Raw genomic sequence first — 23,900 nt, forward strand, 5'->3', positions numbered from 1 at the left:
TAACATCAACCCTTGAGTCACAGAAATGTTTCAAAGCAGGTCGTTTGCTAGCAGAATAAAACTCAACCCAAGTTGGCGGATTTTGCTGCGTTACAATCAAAGACAGTACAAACTGTGAACCTGGCTTGATGTTTTCCACACTGAATGGGGATCTCTACAGCATTAACAGCTTAAAAGTTTTTTTTTTGTTTTTAACCAGCCTCCAAGCAGAAGTCAGACGAACGTCGTCCAGCAAACTGACAGAGGCAACAAAGCCAGCAAGAATATATTACTTGCTCATTTGGGGTGATTTGAGTTAGCACAACGCAATGGAGATATTTGCATGCGACTCAAACTTTTACCTGACATTAAAGAGTTCTGCCACAACAAAATTTAAGACCTCTGATTAAAGTATTTTAGGCCAACATACTTATTGATTGATGTAAAGGGATTTAACCCCAAGGTGCCATTGACTAAACAGTATGACCAGAAAAAAACAACTTAAATTCCGCCAATTTAAAATGCTTGTTTCTGACTAACACATTCATATCTATTGTAAGGAAGCAAAAAACTCTAAACATTTAGATCCACATTGAACTGAAGAGAATAATAATAGGAACACATAAAACTGCAGAGTAACGTCATCTTGGTCTGTTCCCAAACCGTTTTATTTCTAAAAGACGCACAAAAAAAAACAACAACACCAAAAATACAATATTTCTCTACAGCTTCTCTGCTCATATGTATGACAATACAGATTGCAGGAACCTTGAGAGTCTCATTGGTTGATCTGAGCGATGAGCCCCTCCAGCTCTGGACGCGCCTTAAAGCGCACCTGATAATCTGCCTCTGTGTGCTGAGAGAGGGAAAAAAAAAACAGAAGTGGAACGTTACAAACTATTTTAATTTGAGAGTTGCCAAATTAATTAGTTGTCAGACTCATTGCTGTCGGTTTCTAAGACTTAAGGGAAAACTCTAAAAACAAATCTCTGCATCTCACCGTCAGAGAAGCGCAGGAAAGACTTTTACATTCATAAGAAACTGTAATGCAAATCAATAATGCAACAAATGTCTCACTTTGGTGATTCTACTTATTCAGTTTAGTTTATTTATGAAGTACCAAGTCAAATGTCATCGAAAGGCACTGTGCAGGATGTATGCAGCTACATGAAATGATATAAACAAATGAATCCCAATCATACCAACACAATGTGACATCCAGGATCAGATCTGACTCACCTCCTTCACCGAGAGCTGAACTCCCTCCGGTTGGTTCTTCAGAATGACATCCATGAAGACTTGACACAGAGAGGCGTCCAAAGTACTCAACTAAACACAGAAACGACACGTTTCATCACCTTCCACAACTTTCTCCACAATCTGACCAAACCCGCAGTTTAGGAGACTTTTAGAAAGACCTGGACGACGCGCTGGTGGGTCTTCAGGACGGCGTCCACGTATGTTTTGTTGCCTTGTTCTTGCACTAGCAACACTTCTGTGCTTTTGGTTGGCAAAGCATAGCTGTGAGTCGAGGACATAAAAGGAAAATATTACTGTGTTTATGTTTGATAGATTATTTAAGATATGCTCAACAACTTATTTGGCAGTTTAACTCATTGCCCCACATTCAGTCAATTTGTTATTGGCTGAATGTGGGGCAATTTGTCTAAAGTTGGACTTTAGACAATGATCCATATGAACTTCTGACTGAGACCGTAGCTAAACCGCAGCGTTCTCCTGCTGATCCTCACCTTTCTGCCACTTTGATGTTGAGCCGGTTGCAGAGGTTGTGGATGTACTGGGAGTAATGCTCCACCACGGTCATGTCATAACCACACACCTTCACGTTCAGAGTCCCGTACGCCGTATCGGTCGCTGAAACCAGCTCCTTTTGCTGGTTTCTGTCTTTTTTCTTCTTGGGCTGAACAAAAACACCACAAACGGCTTTGTGAAATAAAGCATGTCAGGTGTTTTATTATGAAACATGGTGTGGCTTAAGAAGATCCAATAACTAGATTTGGTCTAAAAGGTGTAAAAGGTGCTGAAACACAGATTTCCTGTAAATTAAGGCTACAAACCCACCTATTGAGAGTAGCCTTTGATTAGTAGTGAAAACATTGATCAACATATTTGATTACATTTGACACAGCCATGAATTTGTGACTGATGTTTTTATGATTCCTTGATGCTGTAAATTGCTACACAAATAAGCTTGACTTTTAGGTCGGACTTGGAGTTGATACAGGTTGATATGAGAAGACATTAATCCTAATGTCTACGCAATGACTGTAGACCATGTGGACACAAAGAAAACCTAATGAATGCTAAAACACAGTATATGATTGCATTTTAATACTTTAAGACTTTGTATCAAAGCAGGGTTTTGGAAACTCACTGCCTGTTTGGGTAACAAATGCCTCCACCTTCCAATCCCGTGAGTCGGCATGTCTCTGTACCGTCTCTCATTTATTGACGCGGTGCCTGAAACAGAACAAAACCGAAAACTCAGAAACACATTGGCAATGAACAGCATGGAGAAGCAATGCTTCTAAGGTTCTGTACTCACACCACATCGGATGCTGAATGGATGGTGTGGCTCTGCAAAGACAACAGAATGAAAAGCAATCAACAACATGGTAACTGCTGTTGAAGTTCCAGCTTTCGACCGCCAGAGGGAGTCAGCCATTAGATCAAACGATGACATTAAACGGCAAGGTAAAGACATACCTGCATATGGACTGATTCAGGATGGATACCTGCTGTGGGAAAGTCACCTGCAGCTGGGTGTAATGAAAAACGAGGGATTTCACACACCTTATACCAACCTTAGAACTATTAGTGATATATTTAAATCTATAAACTATTTTTTTATTACAAAAAGACCAAGCGTTACATAAATGTAATCAGGACATTAAAGATGTGCCATAGAAATAGTTTTTGGTATTAAAACAGCAGAGCTCCGCTAAGTTATGACCTCTGGTTAAAAGCTAACAGCTAGCACGAAAAGCTCCCATTTAGCCTTACCTTCCGGAATATGTGGTTCATTGTGTCTCCACTGAGTTGAAAACGCACCGCGTGAGTCACAGTAAAACTGACAACCTCAACTCAACCACCAAAAACACAAAAAAATACTTCTAAACACGCATTTTTACTACGCTTGAGGAAAACGGAAGCACACACAGGAAGTCGGCACGTCGGATTTTCGGTCCGTCGAATAGAGTAGTGACAAGTGTTCCGTTGTGGTACGTTCCTCCGTCAGTGTTTCTCCATAGACGGGAATTCATACGAATAATAACACGTGTTCATGCCGGTGGTGTTTCTCCACCTTCTCCTCATTCAAATCAAACCTTCAAAATGTATATAAATATCTCTTACATAATTATTTTCTTGAATAATCACAAGTTACGAATTTCTTATCCAAGCCTTCCGGAAACACCATCATTCATCAAATTAAGTTAGAAAATGTCAGTTCAGTCTTATTTGAAGGCTTTGTCAAAGCAAAACCAGATATGGTTAATCTCAGCACGGATTCTTGGTGAAATATTTTTCTTCTGAAAGGAATCAACTCATCAATCTCCCTGATGACTGGAAAACAATATTTCTGTAGACAGACATGTTGGGGTTTTGTTAGCCTTAGGTCAAAATGAATAAGAAGCCACACTTTATTCATTTATTTGTGTGTAAGTGATCTAAATGACTTCCCCTTTTTAAGTGAATTACTGTGTTTAATGACTGATTTATTGCAACACACTTATAGTGCTGAGTTGCTCCTGACCATCAAACTGGACAGACAGATCCTAATAAATATTTAATAATGTCCTAAATAAAACATATGTTCTCATTCAGTTATTGACAGAGTAAGCTGATGTTTTCTGATTACAATCTTTTGTTAGCTGCTTGCATTTGAAAAAAAAAAGACATTTCTGATGCTCTGTGTCAGACAAACAAGATAATTTGAAATACTCATTCATGACTTTATTAAGAATATGCACATCTGATCTTATTTTGGCCCCTTACAATCACAATCAGTGGGAAAAAAAAAAAATCAACCTTTAATACAAAGATGTTCTGTTCAGCCTGGAATATTTGAACGTTAAAGTGCAAAATTTGATACGACCTAAAACTGCTCCTTTAAGATTCATGTATGAAGTGTGCATAGAAACATTCGACAATTCTTTATATAATGCAAGCACTGCTTTTAAAGCCTTACTTTTTCCAACCATCTATGTAAACTTATCACATTGCGATATTTCCCTTCGCTGCCACACACACACTTTAACTTGTAATGCATAAAAAAAAGCACCACACACACACACAGCTTGTTCAACCAGGCTAGAGGTTCTGTGTTCACTTTTTCTTGAGAAACCAAACATGCTGACAAAGTGAACTGAAAGGAAGCAATTAAATGCTTTTTCTTCAAATGAATAAACATTAATTTCTTATCGGGCAAGTCTACCTTTCAGGGAAATATATTGAATTTAGTAAAATATTTATCAAAGTGATAGAAAATGGAGCAGTGCAGCCATGCAAAGGTTTAGTACATATTCTGTCATGGTACATTCATGTTTTTGATGTGAGCCGGATTTTTTACAAAGCACTTTGATGTAGCTTAGCGGTAGCATCACAGTTTAGCATTGGGGTGTCGGGGCAGTTAGCTTCAAGTGGACCCAGTGGGAGGAAACGTTCAAACATCTGGTCCTACCACGGCTAATCGCGTCCCTTAAACCCCTCGCTCTTCGTCATCGTCGTCGTCCTCCTCTTCCTCTGCATCCTCATTGTCTTCGTCTTCATCTTCAACCTCCTCCCCATCCTCCTCTTCCTCTCCTTCGTCATCCTCCTCCCCTTCTTCATCCTCCCATAGGCTTAACTGGTCGGCCAGGTCGTCGTGCGCTTCTTCTTCCTCTTCGTCGCTCCTCATTTCCTCTTCGCTGCTGTCCTCCAGTTCATCTTCATCGTCGTCGTCCTCATCCTCGGCCGCCTCTTCCTCGTTGTCCTCGTGTTCCTCCTCCTCCTCGTGGTCGGAAAGACTACCTGAGAGCCAGTCGGGTTCAGAGCAATGTGATTTTCTACACATTTGGAATGTACTGAACGCTTGAACAACAAAATAAAAACTCACATAAGGAGTTGATGGCAGCGACGATGTGACAAGGTAGATCGTCAAGAAATTTGCTCATTTCCTCCTCCATCCTTATTCCGAGGATCTCCGTCTCCATTTCAACGTATTCGGGATAGAACATATTTTTCCTTAGCTGTCTACGGCACCTATCATAAAGAAAATAGTTACAGTAAGGAGAAACTTGTTTCAAGTTTAACTTGAAATTCTGGTCTTTTTATTACTCTTCAAGTTTCTTGGAGAGAACTCATTTTTATCTGGAAGTCGTTTTAGAAATAAAACATGCTTACTGATATTTAATGAAGACACGCATTAACTAGTCAACGGCATAAAATGCGTCAAATCAGGTTGTGAAAGGAATAAAGAAAGTTTTTGGAGTGATGGTCAACATCCATCACCTCATTGAACTTATGAAGACCACAGCTATGAAACAGATAGTTTCTTGGATTTAGTTTGAACTTACAAAAACAATTCCATCAAATGACATCAAACAGATCAAAGTAAAGATCCCCCAATAAATTATAAAGATGAAATTGGTACTTACTGTTTTCCTGTGGTTCTATATTCCTGAAATCAAGACAAAACATTCAGAAACACAGAACATGAACAAAGTTAGACACAAGTTCTGCAAAACATAGAACATGTATTCAAATGGGTCTCAACTTTTCATTACAGTTTATTTTTTTAATTCAAAGATATTTTTTTTCTCCAAGCCAACTGCTTTAACATTAGTAGGTTCAAATATAAAATCATCACCAGCAGGTATTGCGTTGGAACAAGTTGGCGTACAAAGCTCCACTAGCAGCGATGTCTGTGAGAAGTGCTTACCTCGACAAAGCGGAAGGGGTCACTCTCCTGCACGAGGCTTTCGATGCTGCAGCGCACCTCGTCCAGGCGCGTCTGGTCCTGACAGATTTTGGAGATGTTCTTCTGGATGGCCGAGCCGTTGATCTCACACTGGGTACGAGTGAATTCTCTCAGCGTGAGGATGAAGCGCTGCACTCTGGTCTTCATCTCGTCCTCCAGGAGCGTCAGGCACTGCTCTGCGTCCTCCCTGAACTTCTGGATGAGACGGCAGAGGTACAAACCCCATTATGACTTCATGTTTGTGTTTTTGATCCAAAACATTTTGTACTGCCTTGTTGCTGAAATGCGCCATAGAAATAAACTTGATTTATTAACTGATGTAGGTTAATGGTTTGACCTGGAGAATTTCAAATTGACTGAAGCACAATAAAATAAAACAAACAAAAAAAGCTTTTATGTTGATGTTTCAGGTAGTTTAGATCACTTGGGAAATAAAATCATTCTATATGTTAAAGTCATTTATCAGAGAACATAATCCCAAACCAGGAGTGTCATGAAAGTAACAGTAAACAGGTGAGTCAAATCCAGCTCAACAGGTTGGATTGTTGTGTTTTACCTTATTTTGCCTCTCCTTCTCCTTCTGCTCCTGCAGCTTCCTCTCTGCCAGGCTGTTCTTCCTCTCCAGCCTGTACAGCTGTTTGTCCATCGCGCTCTGGAGGACAGCAATATGGAGGGATTAAATTCGAGTTATATTGCGGAAATTACTAATATGTAGCAGCAAGATGAAAATACCTACATAAAGAAGAAAAAAAAATAGAATTAAATTTGGTCTCTGGAGTTCCTAAAACATTCATGTGATGTAACTAATAAAACAATAATGGCGTCCATAAGAAATCTATATCCTGAAGTAAAAGTACATGTATTCAATGTTTGGAACAAGGCCACGTCTGCAGGGTTTTGGTGGTTTATAACTTTTTTTTTTTTTTTTAGGTGAATTTGTGACATTTCTGCTTACTGTTGTCTCCACAGCAGCAGACTGGAAGCATCTCTTCTATGTGGCATTGTTAAGAGGAAACAAAGAACAGGAAGCGGACAACAGAGAAGCTGGACAAAGTCACATGATTCTTTCATTCCCTGTTCTTATTCATTCATGTCGATTCTATATATTTGCCTTGGTTCAAGTAAATCTGAAAGAAAATTGATTCTTGCTGCTTATGATCAGATTTAGAGTTTGTCGCAGCTCTTCTATGCTTTTTTGTTTTTATTTCAAAATCTCCCTTTCCACACTCAGCCTTCTACGTTTTCTCTGGAGATTGTGTAACATCCAGTACATTTGACATCAAATTTTAAAACTCCTGGCAGGTTCTGTTGGTACCTTCAGATCCTTCATGGTGTTCTTCAGGGTCTTGATGGTGTGTCCTGAGTGTCCTCCCTCTATGGTGCAGGCGTTGCAAACACACATCTTGTCATCCATGCAATAATATCTGGAGAATAACAGAAAATATATATATTTTTTTAAAAGCACTCTGTTCAGAACAAGTAAATCTTAAAATCTGATTACTGTGGGGGGAAAAGCAACATTTCTGTATAGAAGCAAAGCAAATAAGAAAAAAAGAGAGTTGGAGAAGAAAATGTGACATTTCTTCCTCTATTCTAGATGCGTAGGTTGGGGTTTTCTGCATCGTCATTAAAAAAAATTTTTCTTGAATTGAAAAAAAATATACACAGAAATTACAAGAGAAATATTTGAACATGTTTTAACTTTACAATATCTGACTATAGTTTCCAAACGATGTTTAATTTCATAAAAGCAACCAAATGATGCAAAAACCTTTGAAATCCATTTCAACAACACCGACCAACAAAACGTGCTGCAATCATAGATAAAACATTAAGAATCGTCACATGTGACAGTATTATTCCGATGCTTATGTGGAACTATACCATAATTGAACCATTAGTAACTTTGTTCAGACTGGAAAACATGAAATCTTTCTGATTCCTTTTAATTTGTCATAAAAACATACGCAACTTGGAAAAACTGAACTTGTTTCTTGTCATCTCATTTTTTTAAAAAATGAACCAACCTGAACAGATCAGTAGTGTTTCAGAAAATAAACTCCAACCACTGCAGTAGATATGTGATTATAAAAGTGATACATTTGTCTGTTTATGTGTCAGAAGACCTGTGGGTTTAGGTGCGACAGTAACACAAAACAACTTCATTCTGGACACCGCCTGACACTCTGAGAAATTGTTTTCTCAAACAACAACATGGCACCAACTATGATATTACAGATCAATTTCTTAACAGAAAACTGAACTGTAAACATGAGAATTAAAGCAAAAGCTTCACAAACATGCAATCCTCATGTGGTTGAACCCACTTCATACCGAATCATTCATTGGACTAAAGATCATGACTCCTGCCAATTAAATACTGAAAACCTGAAACATTAAAATAGTTTCCCATGGTTACATCAGATGTAACCATGGGAAATGGCTCATTTGTTTGAGGACATTCCTGTTAAAATTAGAGCTGGGTGATATGGCTCAAAAATAAAATCACTTTTTTTTCCCCTCATACTAATTCACCTTCTTTTCGGAAAAAAAAAAAAAAAAAAGCAGTAATTATTTTTTTTAAATGTAGATTATGCCAATCACCCCTTCTGTGAGATGTACAATAAACTTTTAATTAAGAAAAATTAGTCATAATGACATTAACAGAATAAAGACCACAAGATGTCTGAAAATTTACGAGAAAAGAGCTTGGATTATTTTTTTTGTGTAGAGTTCTCACACAAAAAGATGTTACGACTATAATCTTGTATTATTTCAACTGTATTTTATTGTAACATTCACTATTCTATGTAAGGCTTATGTTAACATAAGCCTTACATTCTAAATAAAAGGAAGCTGTAAAATACGCTTGTCAATCAAGATGGTGAAAATACTAGGAAACCATTTGTAATAAAAATAAATAAATTCTCAAAAAAACAAACTATTCAAAACACCCAAAACTCAATTCAAGGATAAAATTCTGTGTTTTCCCCAAGTGTATGATAAGCCTGGCGGGCCACCAGGCTTTGCTTGGTGGCCCGCCACAAAGTGTTGTTTATCGTCACTGTCACATACAAAAACCTTGCTTAAAAATAAAGATAAACTAGGTTTATGACACATTAAACTGAGTGTGGGGGTTCCACATCAGCTGTGCTGTTCCTGCACCTTGCAAGCTGTCATTTCTAAATTATAACTGTTTGTGAAATCAATTTATTGCCCAGCTCTACTTCAAATACACTCTTTTTGTTTTATGATTAGAAGGGATTAGTTTTTTTTGCCGTTTCATTATAAAATTAAGAACTTAAAGAAGAAGAGAGCATCAACTAACACCTGACTCCTACCTGTAGACTTCGTCATGATCCATGCACTTCCTCTTCCAGAAGTCCAGCATTGGGTCTGCGAGAACATGCTCCCGAAACGCCGGCAGCTCCAGGTGCGGCTTCAGGTGCTCCTGGCACATGGACACCTCGCACTTCAGGCATGTCTTGACCGCCAGTGTTGACGAAGCGGCGTCCTCCTTGTCTTTGCCTTCCTGAGAAAGACAAGCACTAGTAGAGGACTTGTCCCCATAGGAGCCAAATCCTGAGGCGCCGGTGGCTGCTGAGGGACAGTAGTCGCACTGAACGGCAAAGATGGTCTTGGCTAGCTGTGCTATGGAGAACGAAAGCGGCTCCTGGCACTTTAAAGCGGAGGCGGTCGCCGTCGTGGCCCTCCGCCTGCGGAGGTAGTCGTCGGCGATGTTGGCTAGCTTGAAGTTTTTCTGGAAGTTGGTGCTGCTCTGGTGGTTTTCCCGGCACTCCGGACAGCGGACGCGGCCGCGCTCCTGCCGTCTCAGCCGGTCGAGGCAGATCTTGCAGAAGTTGTGTCCGCAAGGGAGCAGGTGGGGGTCCCGGTATACTTCAAGGCACACCGGGCAGGTGAGCTCGTCCTGCAGGACGCTGCACTGCTCCGAGTGGGCAGAGGCCATGGCGCGTTTCAGGCAGCAGACCCAGAGGACAGACACCTGCAGGCAGAGGAAGGAGTCGGATGAGGGAAGAGTTCAAAGACTCAGAAGAAGTGGAGAGTGGAATTCAGATCATGGAGATCTTGGATTGCAATGACCTACTCTGGAAAGTCATTGCAATCAAAAGGCATTGTGATTTTTTTTTTTTACCTTTTACTCTTGATTTTTACATTTTTCTTTTAAGATTTCCCTGAAGATATCGTCAACTCCACCAGCTCTCTAAAGCAAGTAACTCTTTGAGGAAACGTGGATGAGACGAGTTACCTTTAAGATTCCGTATGGGATGACAAAGTATTTTTGAACTGAAAGTTATTGAATACCTGCCTCGTCTTGCTTCAGTGAGCAAAGTGTCTGCTGATTTCTCAATGCCTTCCAAACTCCAAGAACTTTTTTAGCAAGGAAAAACAATCCAACTACACATAGTTTCCAAAAACCTGCTGATTCTACCATAAATAGAGTGAGTATATTATAGTTGGGTGGGTTGGTGATTTAATGGAATTAAAACAACATTTAACTCTCCAGTCAGAGATTCTGCAGCAGCCATTTTGCTTGATTTGGAGTCAGTGTTTCAGGATTTCCTGTTGATATTACAAACAATCCCAGGATTTCTCTTCCATTATTTATTTTTTTTTTATTCCTGTGGATGACAGAGCCTTGGTTTCATCTTAAACTTTTGGTCCACTGAAACAGTGTTTAATACCCATCTGCCCAAAGAAAACCAGCCACATACTTTATCGATTTTAAGCATTTTTCTACCACTTTGTGGATAAAGCTACATTTTAACCACCAGGAGATGAACCATGAAATGACAAGTGATCAGCTGGGATTTCAAAATTTAATAAACTTAAATAAATAATAATAATAATGAGAATTTAGGTTAATAATTTATTTGCGCAATTAAACATAGTGGTAAGATTTCCTTTGCTTTAAAATAAATGGATGCAGTCATAAATCTGAGTTTAAGCTTAAGTTTTAGTTGTTCATCCAAAAAAAAATTAATGTAAGTTTCTTTGAAAAAAAAATAAAACATGATCAAATAAATCCTGTTTTTAACCTTTATTTTGCAGTCAGCTAAGATGGCTTTAGTGTAAACAGCCTATGACCTGGAGATAAGCTGCAGGTTGTTTTTCACTGAAGCTAAAAAACCTGATTGGTGTTCTCTGGCACATTTCTGCATAAGTTGGTGATTCTCCACCTGGCAACGCAGGCCAGTCGAAACCAACCCGTTAAACGTGTCAAATTGTAGTCGTAACGAGCCTGTTCAGAGTCAACCGATAATTAGCCAACTCTGCACCTGCTCCACTAATCTCCATTAGAGCCGCTGTTGAGACCGAGGTAAGCTAAAGCAAAACAAGTCAAAAACAAGCATTCCCGACTCCATACCTTTACAACGTCGGTGGTTTATGCAGCCTGGCTTACCTTTAAGTTTAAGGCTGAACTCCCGGTTTCCAGAGCGACAAATGTATTTTTGTCGGTGAGGCTAACGTCTGAAATCTGAAAGCCGCGGCTCACCTGTCGTGCTGTGGCTAACACGTTAACGCCAAAACTCGATTCTTTTCCCCTTCCCTCTCACAAAAAGTCCCCGAACACTACGGTATTATCCCAGTAACAGCTCCGGTCACTGGATGGTCGGCTCTCCCATCTGGAGTTTTCGGTATTTAACGGGAAACGGGCGAGTCCACGCGAACACCTGCACACAGACAAACGGACGGACATCGAACTGAAACTAAAGCAAAGCAGAGGACAGGGTGATGCGGGGAATAGGACGCATTCAGGGTCCCTCGGAAATCTAAGCAACGAACGGTTGATTCGTTTTTAACGTTTTTTTTCAGAAATCTAAATGTTGTGTAGGTCGTTCTTTTAACTATTTTTAAACTTAGTAATAATAATCAGAAACAAATGGCTATCTATGTTTTGCTGAGGAAGTTTAGGGTTGAGTTCTTTTCAACTGTAATATTTGCGTGTCATAATCCCCCCCCTTAATCAAGTGTTTTGAACAGACTGATAATGGTAAGAAGACAACACAACATATGACTAAAGACGTTTTTTTTAATTCAGAAGCACCTGTGTAGTTATATTTTACTTCCTTTTGGATCAAACAGCGTAATTTCCAACAGTCATAAAATGTGTCTGGTACTCAAGGTACAAAAAAGCATATTGTGTTTTATATCTCAGTGGTGTCCAAAGTCTATCCTCCAGCGCCAGCATCCTGCATGTTTTCACAAATCAGGATCAATTGATGGTTCATTAGAAGGCCTAAAAAGAACATGGACATAAGGTTGTTACTACAACCACAGGCAGAACTCAAACATGCAGGATGCAGGTGTTCCAACTATCTGTGCTACTCAGAACACCGGCCTTCAAGGACCGACACCACTAGTCTACTATCTAATTTGTGGAGTGGTTCAAAAGATTGGTCCAGGCAAGTGAAAATAACAACAAAGGTTGTCACAACAGCAAAATTTCAGCTCGACACTGAATGGCATTTTCTTCACCGTGGAAAATTTCAAAGAAAAACAACACCAGTTTTGACTGGGATATCCAAGAAACCAATTCAATTTCATTTTAAACCATCGCAGAGACTGGTTTATAATAAAACACCAGATTTAGAACATGCGAGCAGAATCTCTTCAGGGAAACGTTTGGATTGACAAATATTGAAGTACTTCAGAACTCCATAAGAGACCTTAACAGCCCAAGTAGTGTTTTCATTAGTGTTATATTCAGACTAGGAGAAGTTCTTACTAGGTAATCAAAGAGTGTATTCAGGAAAACATTGAGCAAAAATGGATTGAAGTAATGCAGAGTAGTGTTGAGACGCTTACCAAGGTCAACATATGCTTGACCTTGGTACATACACACATATGCTTCTACACATATTACATTCTCATACTTTCACACAAAGGCCTTTGTATTTGTAACAGATACAAAAACTGAATCATCTTCTCACTCCCATCTCCAAGGAAATAGAGATTTAGGTGACGCAGGACATTGGATGACCACTGGGCGTGTTCTGAGATCATAAACAACGAATCTTCCCGTTTTTATATGATATGCTGTATAGACTCTAGCCCCTTTTTCACTTCTACTCTGTGAGGGTAAGCGTCTCTTTTTTAGCACTAACAAAGAATAAAAACAGTAAAATCTTATTGCTTTGCGTTGGCTGATTTTCTGCTCCGTGTGCTTGCACGTTTTTGGTCTATCGGTTTAGAATACATGATTTCACGACAGTAGTCATTCAATTTTTGTTTAATATAAAATTAGGATACCAAAGAGGAGAAAGGCATGCTTGATTTTCCCCACCCTTCATTTTCTTTTTAAATACTTATTCAACGCTACAACACTCATTGTATTGTCAGTGTACAACATCATAATTTAAAAGTAACATTTGGTCATGATGCTGCAATTCAAGTGTCATGGACTTACTGGATGACCAGTTGCACTGACCTCAACTCCCGCAACTACTAGTTGTGTCCTTATTGGCAGAGATGTTCAAGATCACAGAAAGTAGTGGGAACATATTGCAAAAGTCAGAAAAATATGAGCAGTGCTTCACGGTTAGCACCACTAATTAGTTAATGTAGCTCTCTACTGATCATTATGAAATGGGATATATATTTACATGCACTCCAGGTACACTGTGCCCATGTAGTACCAGTCTTCCAGGTCCAGAACTCTGTTGACAGTCTTCTGCTAAATTCATTTGTAAACTTTCAGTTGAATAAAGTTTGATGTTTGCATTGAAGCTTCGGTTGTCAACTGTTCTTTAAAGAAGATGCTTTTCATAAATGCTCTTGTTTAAAAAGAAGTTTTGTTTGCTTTCCAAATGTTTTTTTTTCCAAAGTGACTTCACTGAGCAAGTATGCAACAAAGAAACCAATGAAAAATACAACTCTTACATGAACAATAAGGTTTTTAATTAAACAAATACATGCGAAAAAAATTAAGTCAATATAGTTTCGAGAACATTTTTGTTGGTATTCCTCAAGTTCTCCGTTTATGATGCAGCGAGGCATCATAATGTTTAGACTAAACAGTTTAAAGTCCCCTCACGTCCTGTGTGCTTTTTCACGAAGCCTTTTTCCATAGCTCTCATATTTATATTTATATAAAACATTTTATTTATAGCACATCAATATTATTCTCTGTTTATATCTTTGTACAACTGTTTATAAATATTTATATCCTGTGTAGCACTTCTGGATAGATGCAAACTACATTTCGTTGCTTTGTATATGTGAAAGTGCAATGACAATAAAGTTGAATTATATTCTATTCTATTCTTACTAAACTACTATAAAACTGAAACAATGTCTGAAAGTTCTTTACTAAAGAATACATTTTAGAACAAATAAACTGTTTTTTTTTGTTTTGTTTTTTTGAGTCAGCCATCTTCTGTGGCATTGGTCTGCAACCTAAATCAATCAACTTTATGAATGATTAAGGGTACTTTATGAATTTTGTTCATAAAGTATCCGTCATACTAACAGCAGCTCAAAGTACTGTACAGACAAATAAAAAAAATAATAATGATAATAATTACCTACCCCAGCCCCACATGGAAAAATACACAATGCACAAACTAGACAGAAATGATTCAATGAAGGAAATAAAAAGACAGGTTATGAGCCTGCTCTTAAAGACAGCAACATTTGCCATTTTGCTCAGGACAGTCAAATAAAACTCCTTCTGAGCCGCAAATGTCACGTGACTTTTGAAATCTCTTATTTTTAGGATGTAAAGTGTAGGTAAAAAATAAAATAGTTTTTTTTCGAAGCACATAGATTCCATCTCAATGACGAGGAAAGTATATCTAGAACATATTACTTTTAGTGTCAATCTTTGCAAATACTGGATGTGCTCATTATGAAGCCCAGCTGTGTCCTCAAACGCCTCCTCGCTCCAATGCAGACCTTGGGAACTTCACAGTTCGGAAAAGCCAGTTCACGCCTGACTCCATTGGCAAAACGGCTCCTTTAACAAAGACCACACACTCACACAATTTTCACCGAGCGAAAATGGTGAAACAACCGAGGACTGTTTCAAAGGTATTCTCCCAGAAACTTCGGCTAAGGCTTTTGCGAGAAACACGAGAAGAAGTATAATTTTTTTTGTGAAAATTACGCAAAAATAAATAAATAAATACAAGTACTTGCTGCTCTGTCCTCCCGCGGAGAAATTCAACTATCTCGTCAACAGACGCTCCTTATGACGTCAAGGCGTAACAGGAACTGAATTTACACAACTCGGCTTAAATATAAAGTTAAATAAGACCAACGAGTAAGACTAATAGCAAGACCTAATAGCCGCAAAGCACTTGGGAAAACTCCACAACAGAAAGCGCGTGAGCTAACTTTGTCACGTGACCACTGCAGAAGCTTTTATTTTGTAGTTTCTTTGTTTATTTAGCGATTATCATTTAGTTTGCCAACTGAATGCCATGTTTTGAACCCGTTTCCCAAATAATTGGACACATACCCAAAAACACAAACAACACAGTAGAGTTCGGCCCACTTTGTTTGCTTTAACTTATGCAGCACCTGTGCTAAGTAAACTAGCTCATGGGAAAATAAGAGTCCAAATAGTACATTTGTATTCCTTTCTTGAAGCAACAAAGGAGTACAAAGTTTTCTATGTTTTTCTCCACTGGTTGTGTCAGGACAATTTGCAGATTTTATTTTTTATGTTTCTTGAAGACGGGCCTTTCAGAATATATTCATCCTTTACCTGATTTTTCAACTCCAGTACTTTCTCAAATTTCTGTATCCTGAGCTGGTCGTGTGCACGGGACGTGCTGGTCTTTCAACCGTTTACCACACAATGTCATTTTTTTTTATATACATTATTATTTATTCCAACTCCACTGCGCACTCAAAAAATAATAATAAAGCTGACTTGCTTCAATTTTTCAATTGTACTGCCTCCAGGCTTGATTATGCCATGCGCTTGCGACTAAACTTTTATTTCGGTCCAGAGTTGCAAAATCCCAAATGTTCATAGTGGCGTGAAGCTCTGGATTCTGTAGTGACTAAACCATGTCTAAAAAAACGACGCTCGTTTTGTACAAATTTGAGACAAACAAATCCTCTCATTTGTCATGTGACAAATACATGACTGTATTTTCTACTTCACACAGCCACTACTCATTTGTAATCAGTCATTTTTAGGCATTCCTCAGTGCTCAAGTCAAGCACAAGAAATTGACTTCTTTTGTTTTTCAGCAATTCACACCTTGATTAAGGACACCAAATCGCCTCCTGTGACGTCATCAGGGAGAACAAAGACCCAAATACTGAGTTGAATAGACAATAGGACTGCACCATTCCTAACTTTATAGCCCTATTAGAATCAGAATACAATCCCACTCTACTGGTAGTGTTTGTGGACACAAACAATGCAGATGGCCAGAAGGTTAAAATGCTGCAAATGTGCCTAAGTTGAGCAGCTACTCGGGTTAATATGTTCCTTGAGGAGACAGCCTGGGGGAAGGAGATGAAGTTTCAATGCATGGCCAAAGAAACTTTCTACGCCGTTTCTATGGCTACTGCACAGAAACTCAGTGGCCACACTGCAGAAACGTCAGGAGAAGTGGTTATGTTTGTTGCAAAAGCCTTCCAGAAAAACAGTTGCGGGGGCTGGGGGGAATGGAGGAAAATCTGTCACACACACACACACGCACACACACACACGCACACACACACGCACGCACGCTCGCACGCACGCACACATACAGTAGGGGACGTGGTCAAATATGAACATTTTCTCCTTCTATTTTCCTCCATGCAGCAGCTGGTAGAAGAACCGTCTCCTCTCTGCAGAGACTCGATTTAGTTAAGATTTTGTTTAAATATAATTTGCTTAGGCATCGTGTCATAGACTTAATAACTGGAAAGCTAAACAAAGGCCCCCAGTGTAAACATTTTCCTGCGTGCCTAATAGCATCGCATGTCTGTCTTCAGACACAGAACACGTCAGTAATGTTTGCATATATTTCTTTATGCAACAAAAGTAGAGCTTTGATCCTGCTCTCCACAGAGCAGCATGACGATGTGGAAGATCTGGCTGGTATTCTGTCTCTCAGGTAAGTACATTTTATGTTGGTTATGTTAGTGAAAATGTAGGTTTTATACTCGGCAACAATTGTTGCCGGTGGGAGACTGCATAGTCTAAATAACACAAATGTGGCTTATTTACACAAATAGGAAAAAAAAAAAAAAGAAAAGAAAAATGATGACATGCATAACCTTTTATAACAAAAAATGGTTACAGGAGTGTTCAGAAATATTTTAGATTCATAAAGATTCAATGCGACATAGTCTCAATGTCTGACCTTTGAACTGAGAGGAGCGGTTCAACTGTGGGAATCACAGAGTTGTAGGAGACATCTTTTTGAGTTTCCTTCATGTCTAGAAGATCTAAAATATCTGATTGTTTAAGCTGTGTGGAAACAGCAAGTTGCATAGAATAAACGGGCAAACCACTGAGACACAGCATAGTGCTGCCTATCTATTATACCAGTGGCAACAGTTGTTGCCACGCTACATTCACTTTTCTCATGATCAAAATGTGAATGAAGGAGAACAATTTTCTGTTTATGAGTAGAAGATGCTTGAAAGAACATATGTTCAAAATATTCTATTTCTATTGTTTTATTGCAATATTATCCTGACGTCCTCTTTTACAGGTTTATGACTGACATTGGCGAGAGCGTTTCAGGCAGGAAGTAAAGAGATCTGGTCTTGTGACCAAAAATTGATATTGCTTAAAGAAGAAGCACTATTATTTTCATTTAAAAACTTCAATTTACTGCCAAAAGTCAAAACAATTCTTTTAGAGCTTCCAGAAGTTTGAAAAAAATATCCAAGCAACAATTGTTGCCTGTAGGGTTAAATGGGTTTTAATTGCTCTAATTCTGTGAAAAAGTTACATTGGTGGAATAAGACCTTGAGAGATTATGAGGAATGTTTGTTTTATTCCTAACAGAGAGGTTCATCCTCTCCACATGCAACCAGCGTCAGTATCACTTTGTCAATGGATCGTTCACCTGGAGTGAAGCTCAGGCCTACTGCAGACGGAAACACACAGACCTGGCGGCCATCCAAAGTCCCACTGAAGTGAACGGAGTTATGAATGTGCTTTCATCTGCTGGTCACACATCGGAGGCCTGGATCGGTTTGTACAGTGAGATCGACTGGAGGTGGTCCGATGGTTTCACAGGGAACGGGGCTGAATTCAGGTACTGGGACATCGCTGACAACGAACCAGATTTGTATTTTGCCAATCAGTTCTGTGTGTCGATTGGTCAGCCTGGGAAATGTTGGGATGATTCCTGCAGCATCTCATACCCATTTATCTGCTACAACGGTAATGAGACACAGCTGCTACATTTGAGTACTGACAAAGACTTGGTCATAAAATGTACAAATGCTGCTGGTTTTCATTCTCTACTGCAGGCACACAGGAGAATCCTGAATATGTTCTGGTCAATGAAACCAGATCCTGGTCCGATGCTCAGACGTACTGCAGGAAGAACTTCAGAGACCTGGCTACCTTCAGGAACGACACCGAAAACCAGAGAGTTCGAAGTTTGGTGCCTAAAGAGGGCATAGCATGGATTGGTCTGTTCAGAGATCCAAACTTTTACTGGTCTGATGGGAGCAGATCTGTCTACAGCAACTGGGCAGAGGTTTTCAACATAATAGGCTCCAGCAGAGTCATTTGTGGCGTCACATGGAGTTCAGGGCAGTGGAGGTTTCGCTCATGTGACACAAAAAGTTCGTTTGTTTGCCACAGCCTGCCAGGCAAGTGTTTAAGTGGTATTCCCTTATTGGTGAGCATGTGGCACAACATGAGCTGCAGCTTTTTAAGTGTTCCTTTTTTTCTCTCTCTGATCCTGTTATAAAAGCAACAATGAAAAGGGTTGTGAAGCTGAGACTGAAGACTGAGGACTCTGTCAATCTGAACGATCCGCGTCTGAGGGAAAGCATCCTGAAAAAGGTAAAGCTTCGAAAGAAACCGTTTCACATGTGAGACTTTGTGTCGGGATTTTCATTTTTCAAAGTGGTTTTGATTTTTATAAAGCTTAAAAAAGAGGTGGTGAAAAAAATGTTAGTAAAAAGAAAAAAAATTTGAAGATTCATTTATTTATTCCTAGATGGTCAAATGTGCTTTTCTCAAAAAAAAAAAAAACAAAAAAAAAAACATATCTCTGAATTGCTTGTTTGTATTTCTGCCATATTGGACTCAACAGAAGAGACAGAATGTATCATGTGACCATTTCATTTCTGTGACCTGTGTGCATTTCTAACATGAAAATTCACAAGAAACGCAAGAAAACGGCTTTTATGTAGCCGACCACTGCAGTGACTGAATCTGAAGTTCATCCATAACTTCAGATCCAGTCATGAAGTTATGGATAAACATTGATAAATATTGACAGTGTTGAACCAACACTGTCAATCCTTTGGAACAATAATGATTCTGATCAAACCCTCACCAGCTGCAGGACAGACTGAACGAGAATGGAATGAATGGAACCACAGTGAAGTGGAGAGAGCAGCCAGATGGAGACGTCTTCAAGAAGAAGACAAGAAGGAAGGCCGAACTCTGAGTTACTAATCTTAACTTGGATTAGTGAATTCCTCTGGTCATTTTCAGTTCACATTCAATTATAAAGTCAAAAACCTGTCATGTTTTTTTGTAATTATTTTGTAATTTTCAAATCTTTAGATTTAAAGTAATTATTCAACTTCACAGATAAATATCTTCTGACTGGAATTTTTCTTTAATTTGTAATCAAAGTCTTGTCTTGAGTCTGGTGGTGGATTTATAAAAGGAAGTCAGGGCGATGGGTGGAGACAAAATGGTGGCGAGTAAAATTGGCTTGAAACTTATTACCAAAGATTAATGATTCTAATCAATGGTGCTTTGAATTGATCTGAGCTACTTTTGATCTGATCTAGTGGATTGATTCCAAACGTGATTGGCTTGTGTCAAACTTTCATTCTATGTGAATATCAATAGTTTTTTGGTCACAAGTCTTTATAATGAGACTGGAGAAAAAAAGACTGAGAGGAAAATGATTATTCTGTTGGAGTTGATTCATTTCTGTCTCTGTTCACCAAGCAGGTTCCTGAACCAGTTTCAGAACCCGAGCAGAACTCTGCATGAATTACCTAGACAAATGGTGAGATTTGGTTATATAAAAAAAAGCAGGCTTAAATTGGAGGAGGGAAAAATATGAACTGAAGTGATGTTTCCTCGTGGATGAATTTAGTGATGGACCAAAAGAAAAACGACCTGATTTCTAGACATTCTGCAGGACAAGTACTAAAAATCAGATCCAGGCATGAAGTTCTGGATAAACATTGTTTTTATGGACAGTGGATGCTGGTGTGGGATAAAATGGCTTATTTTGAGTAGGAAAAAAAATCAACTTTTAGATTTGCACAAACAGAAAAAATGTTAAAATGTGTCTTAAAGCAGTAAAGTTTAAAACAGGATGGGCTCTTAAAGTTTGGTGTGTGGCTCTTAAAAGAGCCGTTGTGTTGTTGCAGCTGCTGGAGCCTCTAAGCTCTCTCTCCGCGGATGCGGCGGGCCAGCTGTATGTCTTTGGGCATGATGGTGACCCTCTTGGCGTGGATGGCGCACAGGTTGGTGTCCTCGAACAGCCCCACCAGGTAGGCCTCGCTGGCCTCCTGCAGAGCCATGACGGCGGAGCTCTGGAAGCGCAGATCGGTTTTGAAGTCCTGAGCGATCTCTCGGACCAGACGCTGGAAGGGCAGCTTGCGGATGAGCAGCTCCGTGGACTTCTGATAGCGGCGGATCTCTCTCAGAGCCACGGTACCGGGCCTGTAGCGGTGAGGCTTCTTCACGCCGCCGGTCGCCGGAGCGCTCTTCCTGGCCGCCTTGGTGGCCAGCTGCTTCCTGGGGGCTTTGCCTCCGGTGGATTTACGGGCGGTCTGCTTGGTTCTGGCCATGTTCCGCTGCTCCGATCGGGATCCAGAGAGAAAACCAAATGTTGCGACCCGCCGACGCTCCGCTGCTCTTAAGCTCAGGCTCTGGGCGTCGCTCTGTGACGTGCAGCTCCGCTCCGGATCCTGGTTGGTCGGCGGCTTCTCCTGCAGCTCAGCCCCGCCCAGAGGCGTCGGATCACGTCTGAATGTCCGCCGCTCATTGGAGGACGCCGCGTTCAAAAAGTCCGCCTCTCCGTCCCGCTCTGCCGGGAGCTTTTCTGATTGGTCGCCGGCATCGTCCCGCTCCTCTGCGCGGACATATAAAGCCGCTTTCAGCCGCTGCCGCTCATATTTTCTCCAGTCTCTTCTGAAACAAACAACAACAGCAAAATGAGCGGCCGCGGAAAGACCGGAGGAAAAGCCCGAGCCAAGGCCAAGACCCGCTCCTCCAGAGCAGGACTCCAGTTCCCGGTGGGCCGCGTTCACAGGCTGCTGCGCAAAGGCAACTATGCGGAGCGGGTCGGTGCCGGAGCCCCCGTCTATCTGGCCGCTGTGCTCGAGTATCTGACCGCTGAGATCCTGGAGCTGGCCGGGAACGCCGCCCGCGACAACAAGAAGACTCGCATCATCCCGCGTCACCTGCAGCTGGCCGTGCGCAACGACGAGGAGCTCAACAAGCTGCTGGGTGGAGTCACCATCGCTCAGGGTGGAGTGCTGCCCAACATACAGGCGGTGCTGCTGCCCAAGAAGACCGAGAAGGCCGCCAAGACCAAGTAGACCAACCCGCTGCTCTTGCCCAGCAACACACGCACAAAAGGCTCTTTTAAGAGCCACACACTCAGCCATCATGAGAGCTTTGCTTCCAACCAAAAACACAAGTGATGACTCTTCATATTTCAAACTATTTTCATGTTCAGTTGTTCATTTCAGAAACGTCATCATCTTGGACCACAAATCAGAGACACTTTGATTTAGACTATAACATCTATTACACATTTTCATAATTTAAACTCCTGGATGCTTTGCATAAAGTCCTTTTATTAAATTCCATCTTGTCATAACCACATAAGTATTTTTGATTTATAATTTGATTTTCTAGACCAACACAAAATAGTTTTTTTTTTCTTTTGCCCATTTTTCTCTTCAAAACACCTCAAACTCATTCACTTTAAAGAATGTCTGTAAGTATATTTCTCTAAACTTGCCACAGATTGTTTGGATTCAGACCTGGGCTTTGACTAGGCCATTAAACGTATAAAGTGATTGCAGTAATGGGGCTGACATTACCGCATTAGAGACAAAAAAACACTCCAAGCAAATCAGAGAGAAAGTTCTAGAACTAAAAGTCTCTGAGTCGGTGGGTTTAATAATCTGAGCTCCAAGTGTCACTTTTTATTTTCTCTTTATTTGTCTCTATTCCACACGTCTTTGTGCTGCTCTGTCTTCTATTCATCCTGAAATAAACCAAATGACAACATGAACTAGAGAAACATAGAAATAAAGGTCAATGTGGTGATTAGAGATTCATCCTGTGTCACATGTGATTTATTTTATATCCATAAACTATAATGTTATAGTGAATTTGGTCAAATTCATCTTGAAAGGATCTGATCCTGAAAGAATAAAAATCTGAAAAGGTTTTTGGCAACAAGAGCCTGATCAGTGTGAAGTGCACAATTCAGAGACTGAGATCCAGACAAAAGTTAGGGAGCAAAAACAATCTTTAATACATCTGCAGACGGAGAGCAAGAAATATACTGCATTAGGCACAAATTAGGATCCGCTCTGAGGAACCCAGAGTTGCATAGTTACTTTATTCATCTCTCTTTACTACCGAGGCAGAGACTCAATCTTCGAAGACCAAACAAAAGAAACAAAGGAAAACATACGAAACCTTGTATGCTCAAAACTGTAATGTTTACGGGAGGTGAAAACTAAACACTCTATCTCCATGCAGGGAAGGCCACGGGAAAAACAGCGAGTTCCCAAATAACTGTCTGGGGAAGTTCAGCAACCCTGGAAACTTACTTCAGCAGACACATCTTGGTTCATTAGTTTGTACACCGTTTCCAGCTGCACAGAAAAACACCTTGACTGTGATTCAAAAAACATTACATTTATATGACACATAAAGGAACATCATTTAATACGAATAAAACCTCTTCACATCAGCATTTGTTTAAATCCCAGCAGAGAAAAAGCTCTAAATAATAAAAGTAATAAAATGAGAAATTATTTAATAATGAGTGTAGAATTTGATTCCTTTAATATCATCTTTAGATCATTGAGAAGAATCGAACATTTCCTGGCAGGAGAATCACAATGAACCTGAAACCTGTGTGTTTATCATGTCTACAGATTATTTCATGTATGAAGGAAATATTTTGTGGAGTTTGTTCTGGAAAAACTCTTGATATCAACAAGTCAGAAAGAACATGGAGTTGTAATAAACTGAAAAAAGACGATTTTCAGAGCAGTTGCTGTTGAATCTTCATTCACTGCAGACAGGAAGTTTATGCCAGAGGATCAACAATCTGCCTCTCGCAGGATCCTGATGTTGTGTTTAGATCCGCTGAAAAACGGCTCCTGTTTTCTCCACCAGTCGCTGAACCGCCGTCATTTTACTCTGATTCTGTCCTCATGTGTCTCAGCCAACAGAAACATGTTTGTTCCTTTGACTATAATGTGGTTTTTGATGTTTTTGGAGGCGAAATTCGAGTAAAACTCCCAGCAAGAGGCAGAGAGAGGGCGAGAATGTGGCCGCTTTAAAGGCTCCTGGACCGAAGGAGAAAGTTGTCGGTCATCAGACTTGAGCTGAGCGTGGAGGAGAGAGACTTTTCTACCTGCTCGAGTCACTTTTGCCTCGTAACGTGTTTGTTTCGGGGGCATTTCGAGGCTAAATGTCAGCGGAGAAAACACAAAGTGGAGCCGCTTTTGCAGACGGCAGCAGAGCAGCGGACCGAGTTGTCTCTTCACGGTTCTC

The 23,900-nt window shown here is 40.1% G+C and overlaps 5 protein-coding genes across 5 annotated transcripts; 2 read left to right on the forward strand and 3 right to left on the reverse strand.

Moving 5' to 3' along the window:
• Nucleotides 1-615: 615 nt before the first annotated feature.
• mrpl48 (mitochondrial ribosomal protein L48) lies at nt 616-3,178 on the reverse strand. The gene is made up of 8 exons (XM_055058483.1): nt 3,004-3,178; nt 2,707-2,759; nt 2,546-2,577; nt 2,375-2,460; nt 1,731-1,900; nt 1,398-1,500; nt 1,219-1,308; nt 616-835 (listed from the first exon to the last, which is right to left on the reverse strand). The coding sequence occupies exons 1-8, from the start codon at nt 3,022-3,024 to the stop codon at nt 758-760; spliced, it is 633 nt and encodes a 210-aa protein (XP_054914458.1). The 5' UTR covers nt 3,025-3,178; the 3' UTR covers nt 616-757.
• A 761-nt stretch (nt 3,179-3,939) lies between these two features.
• zgc:92594 (uncharacterized protein LOC436996 homolog) lies at nt 3,940-11,727 on the reverse strand. The gene is made up of 8 exons (XM_055058484.1): nt 11,382-11,727; nt 9,301-9,962; nt 7,275-7,383; nt 6,516-6,611; nt 5,921-6,154; nt 5,637-5,659; nt 5,096-5,241; nt 3,940-5,010 (listed from the first exon to the last, which is right to left on the reverse strand). The coding sequence occupies exons 2-8, from the start codon at nt 9,924-9,926 to the stop codon at nt 4,700-4,702; spliced, it is 1,545 nt and encodes a 514-aa protein (XP_054914459.1). The 5' UTR covers nt 9,927-9,962; nt 11,382-11,727; the 3' UTR covers nt 3,940-4,699.
• Nucleotides 11,100-19,965, forward strand: LOC129378194 (macrophage mannose receptor 1-like). The gene is made up of 6 exons (XM_055058486.1): nt 11,100-11,297; nt 16,998-17,043; nt 17,946-18,326; nt 18,416-18,763; nt 18,868-18,959; nt 19,462-19,965. The coding sequence occupies exons 2-6, from the start codon at nt 17,004-17,006 to the stop codon at nt 19,570-19,572; spliced, it is 972 nt and encodes a 323-aa protein (XP_054914461.1). The 5' UTR covers nt 11,100-11,297; nt 16,998-17,003; the 3' UTR covers nt 19,573-19,965.
• Nucleotides 19,966-20,514: 549 nt separating this feature from the next.
• LOC129378195 (histone H3) lies at nt 20,515-20,974 on the reverse strand. Its single transcript, XM_055058487.1, has one exon. It carries the CDS (start codon nt 20,939-20,941, stop codon nt 20,531-20,533), a length of 411 nt encoding a protein of 136 aa, XP_054914462.1. The 5' UTR covers nt 20,942-20,974; the 3' UTR covers nt 20,515-20,530.
• A 316-nt stretch (nt 20,975-21,290) lies between these two features.
• On the forward strand, nt 21,291-21,787 carry LOC129378216 (histone H2A-like). Its single transcript, XM_055058511.1, has one exon. It carries the CDS (start codon nt 21,308-21,310, stop codon nt 21,692-21,694), a length of 387 nt encoding a protein of 128 aa, XP_054914486.1. The 5' UTR covers nt 21,291-21,307; the 3' UTR covers nt 21,695-21,787.
• Nucleotides 21,788-23,900: the final 2,113 nt, after the last annotated feature.

Source organism: Poeciliopsis prolifica, unplaced genomic scaffold, assembly GCF_027474105.1.
Source record: "Poeciliopsis prolifica strain line A6 unplaced genomic scaffold, Auburn_PproV2 SCAFFOLD051, whole genome shotgun sequence".
In the NCBI taxonomy this organism is placed as follows: domain Eukaryota; kingdom Metazoa; phylum Chordata; class Actinopteri; order Cyprinodontiformes; family Poeciliidae; genus Poeciliopsis; species Poeciliopsis prolifica.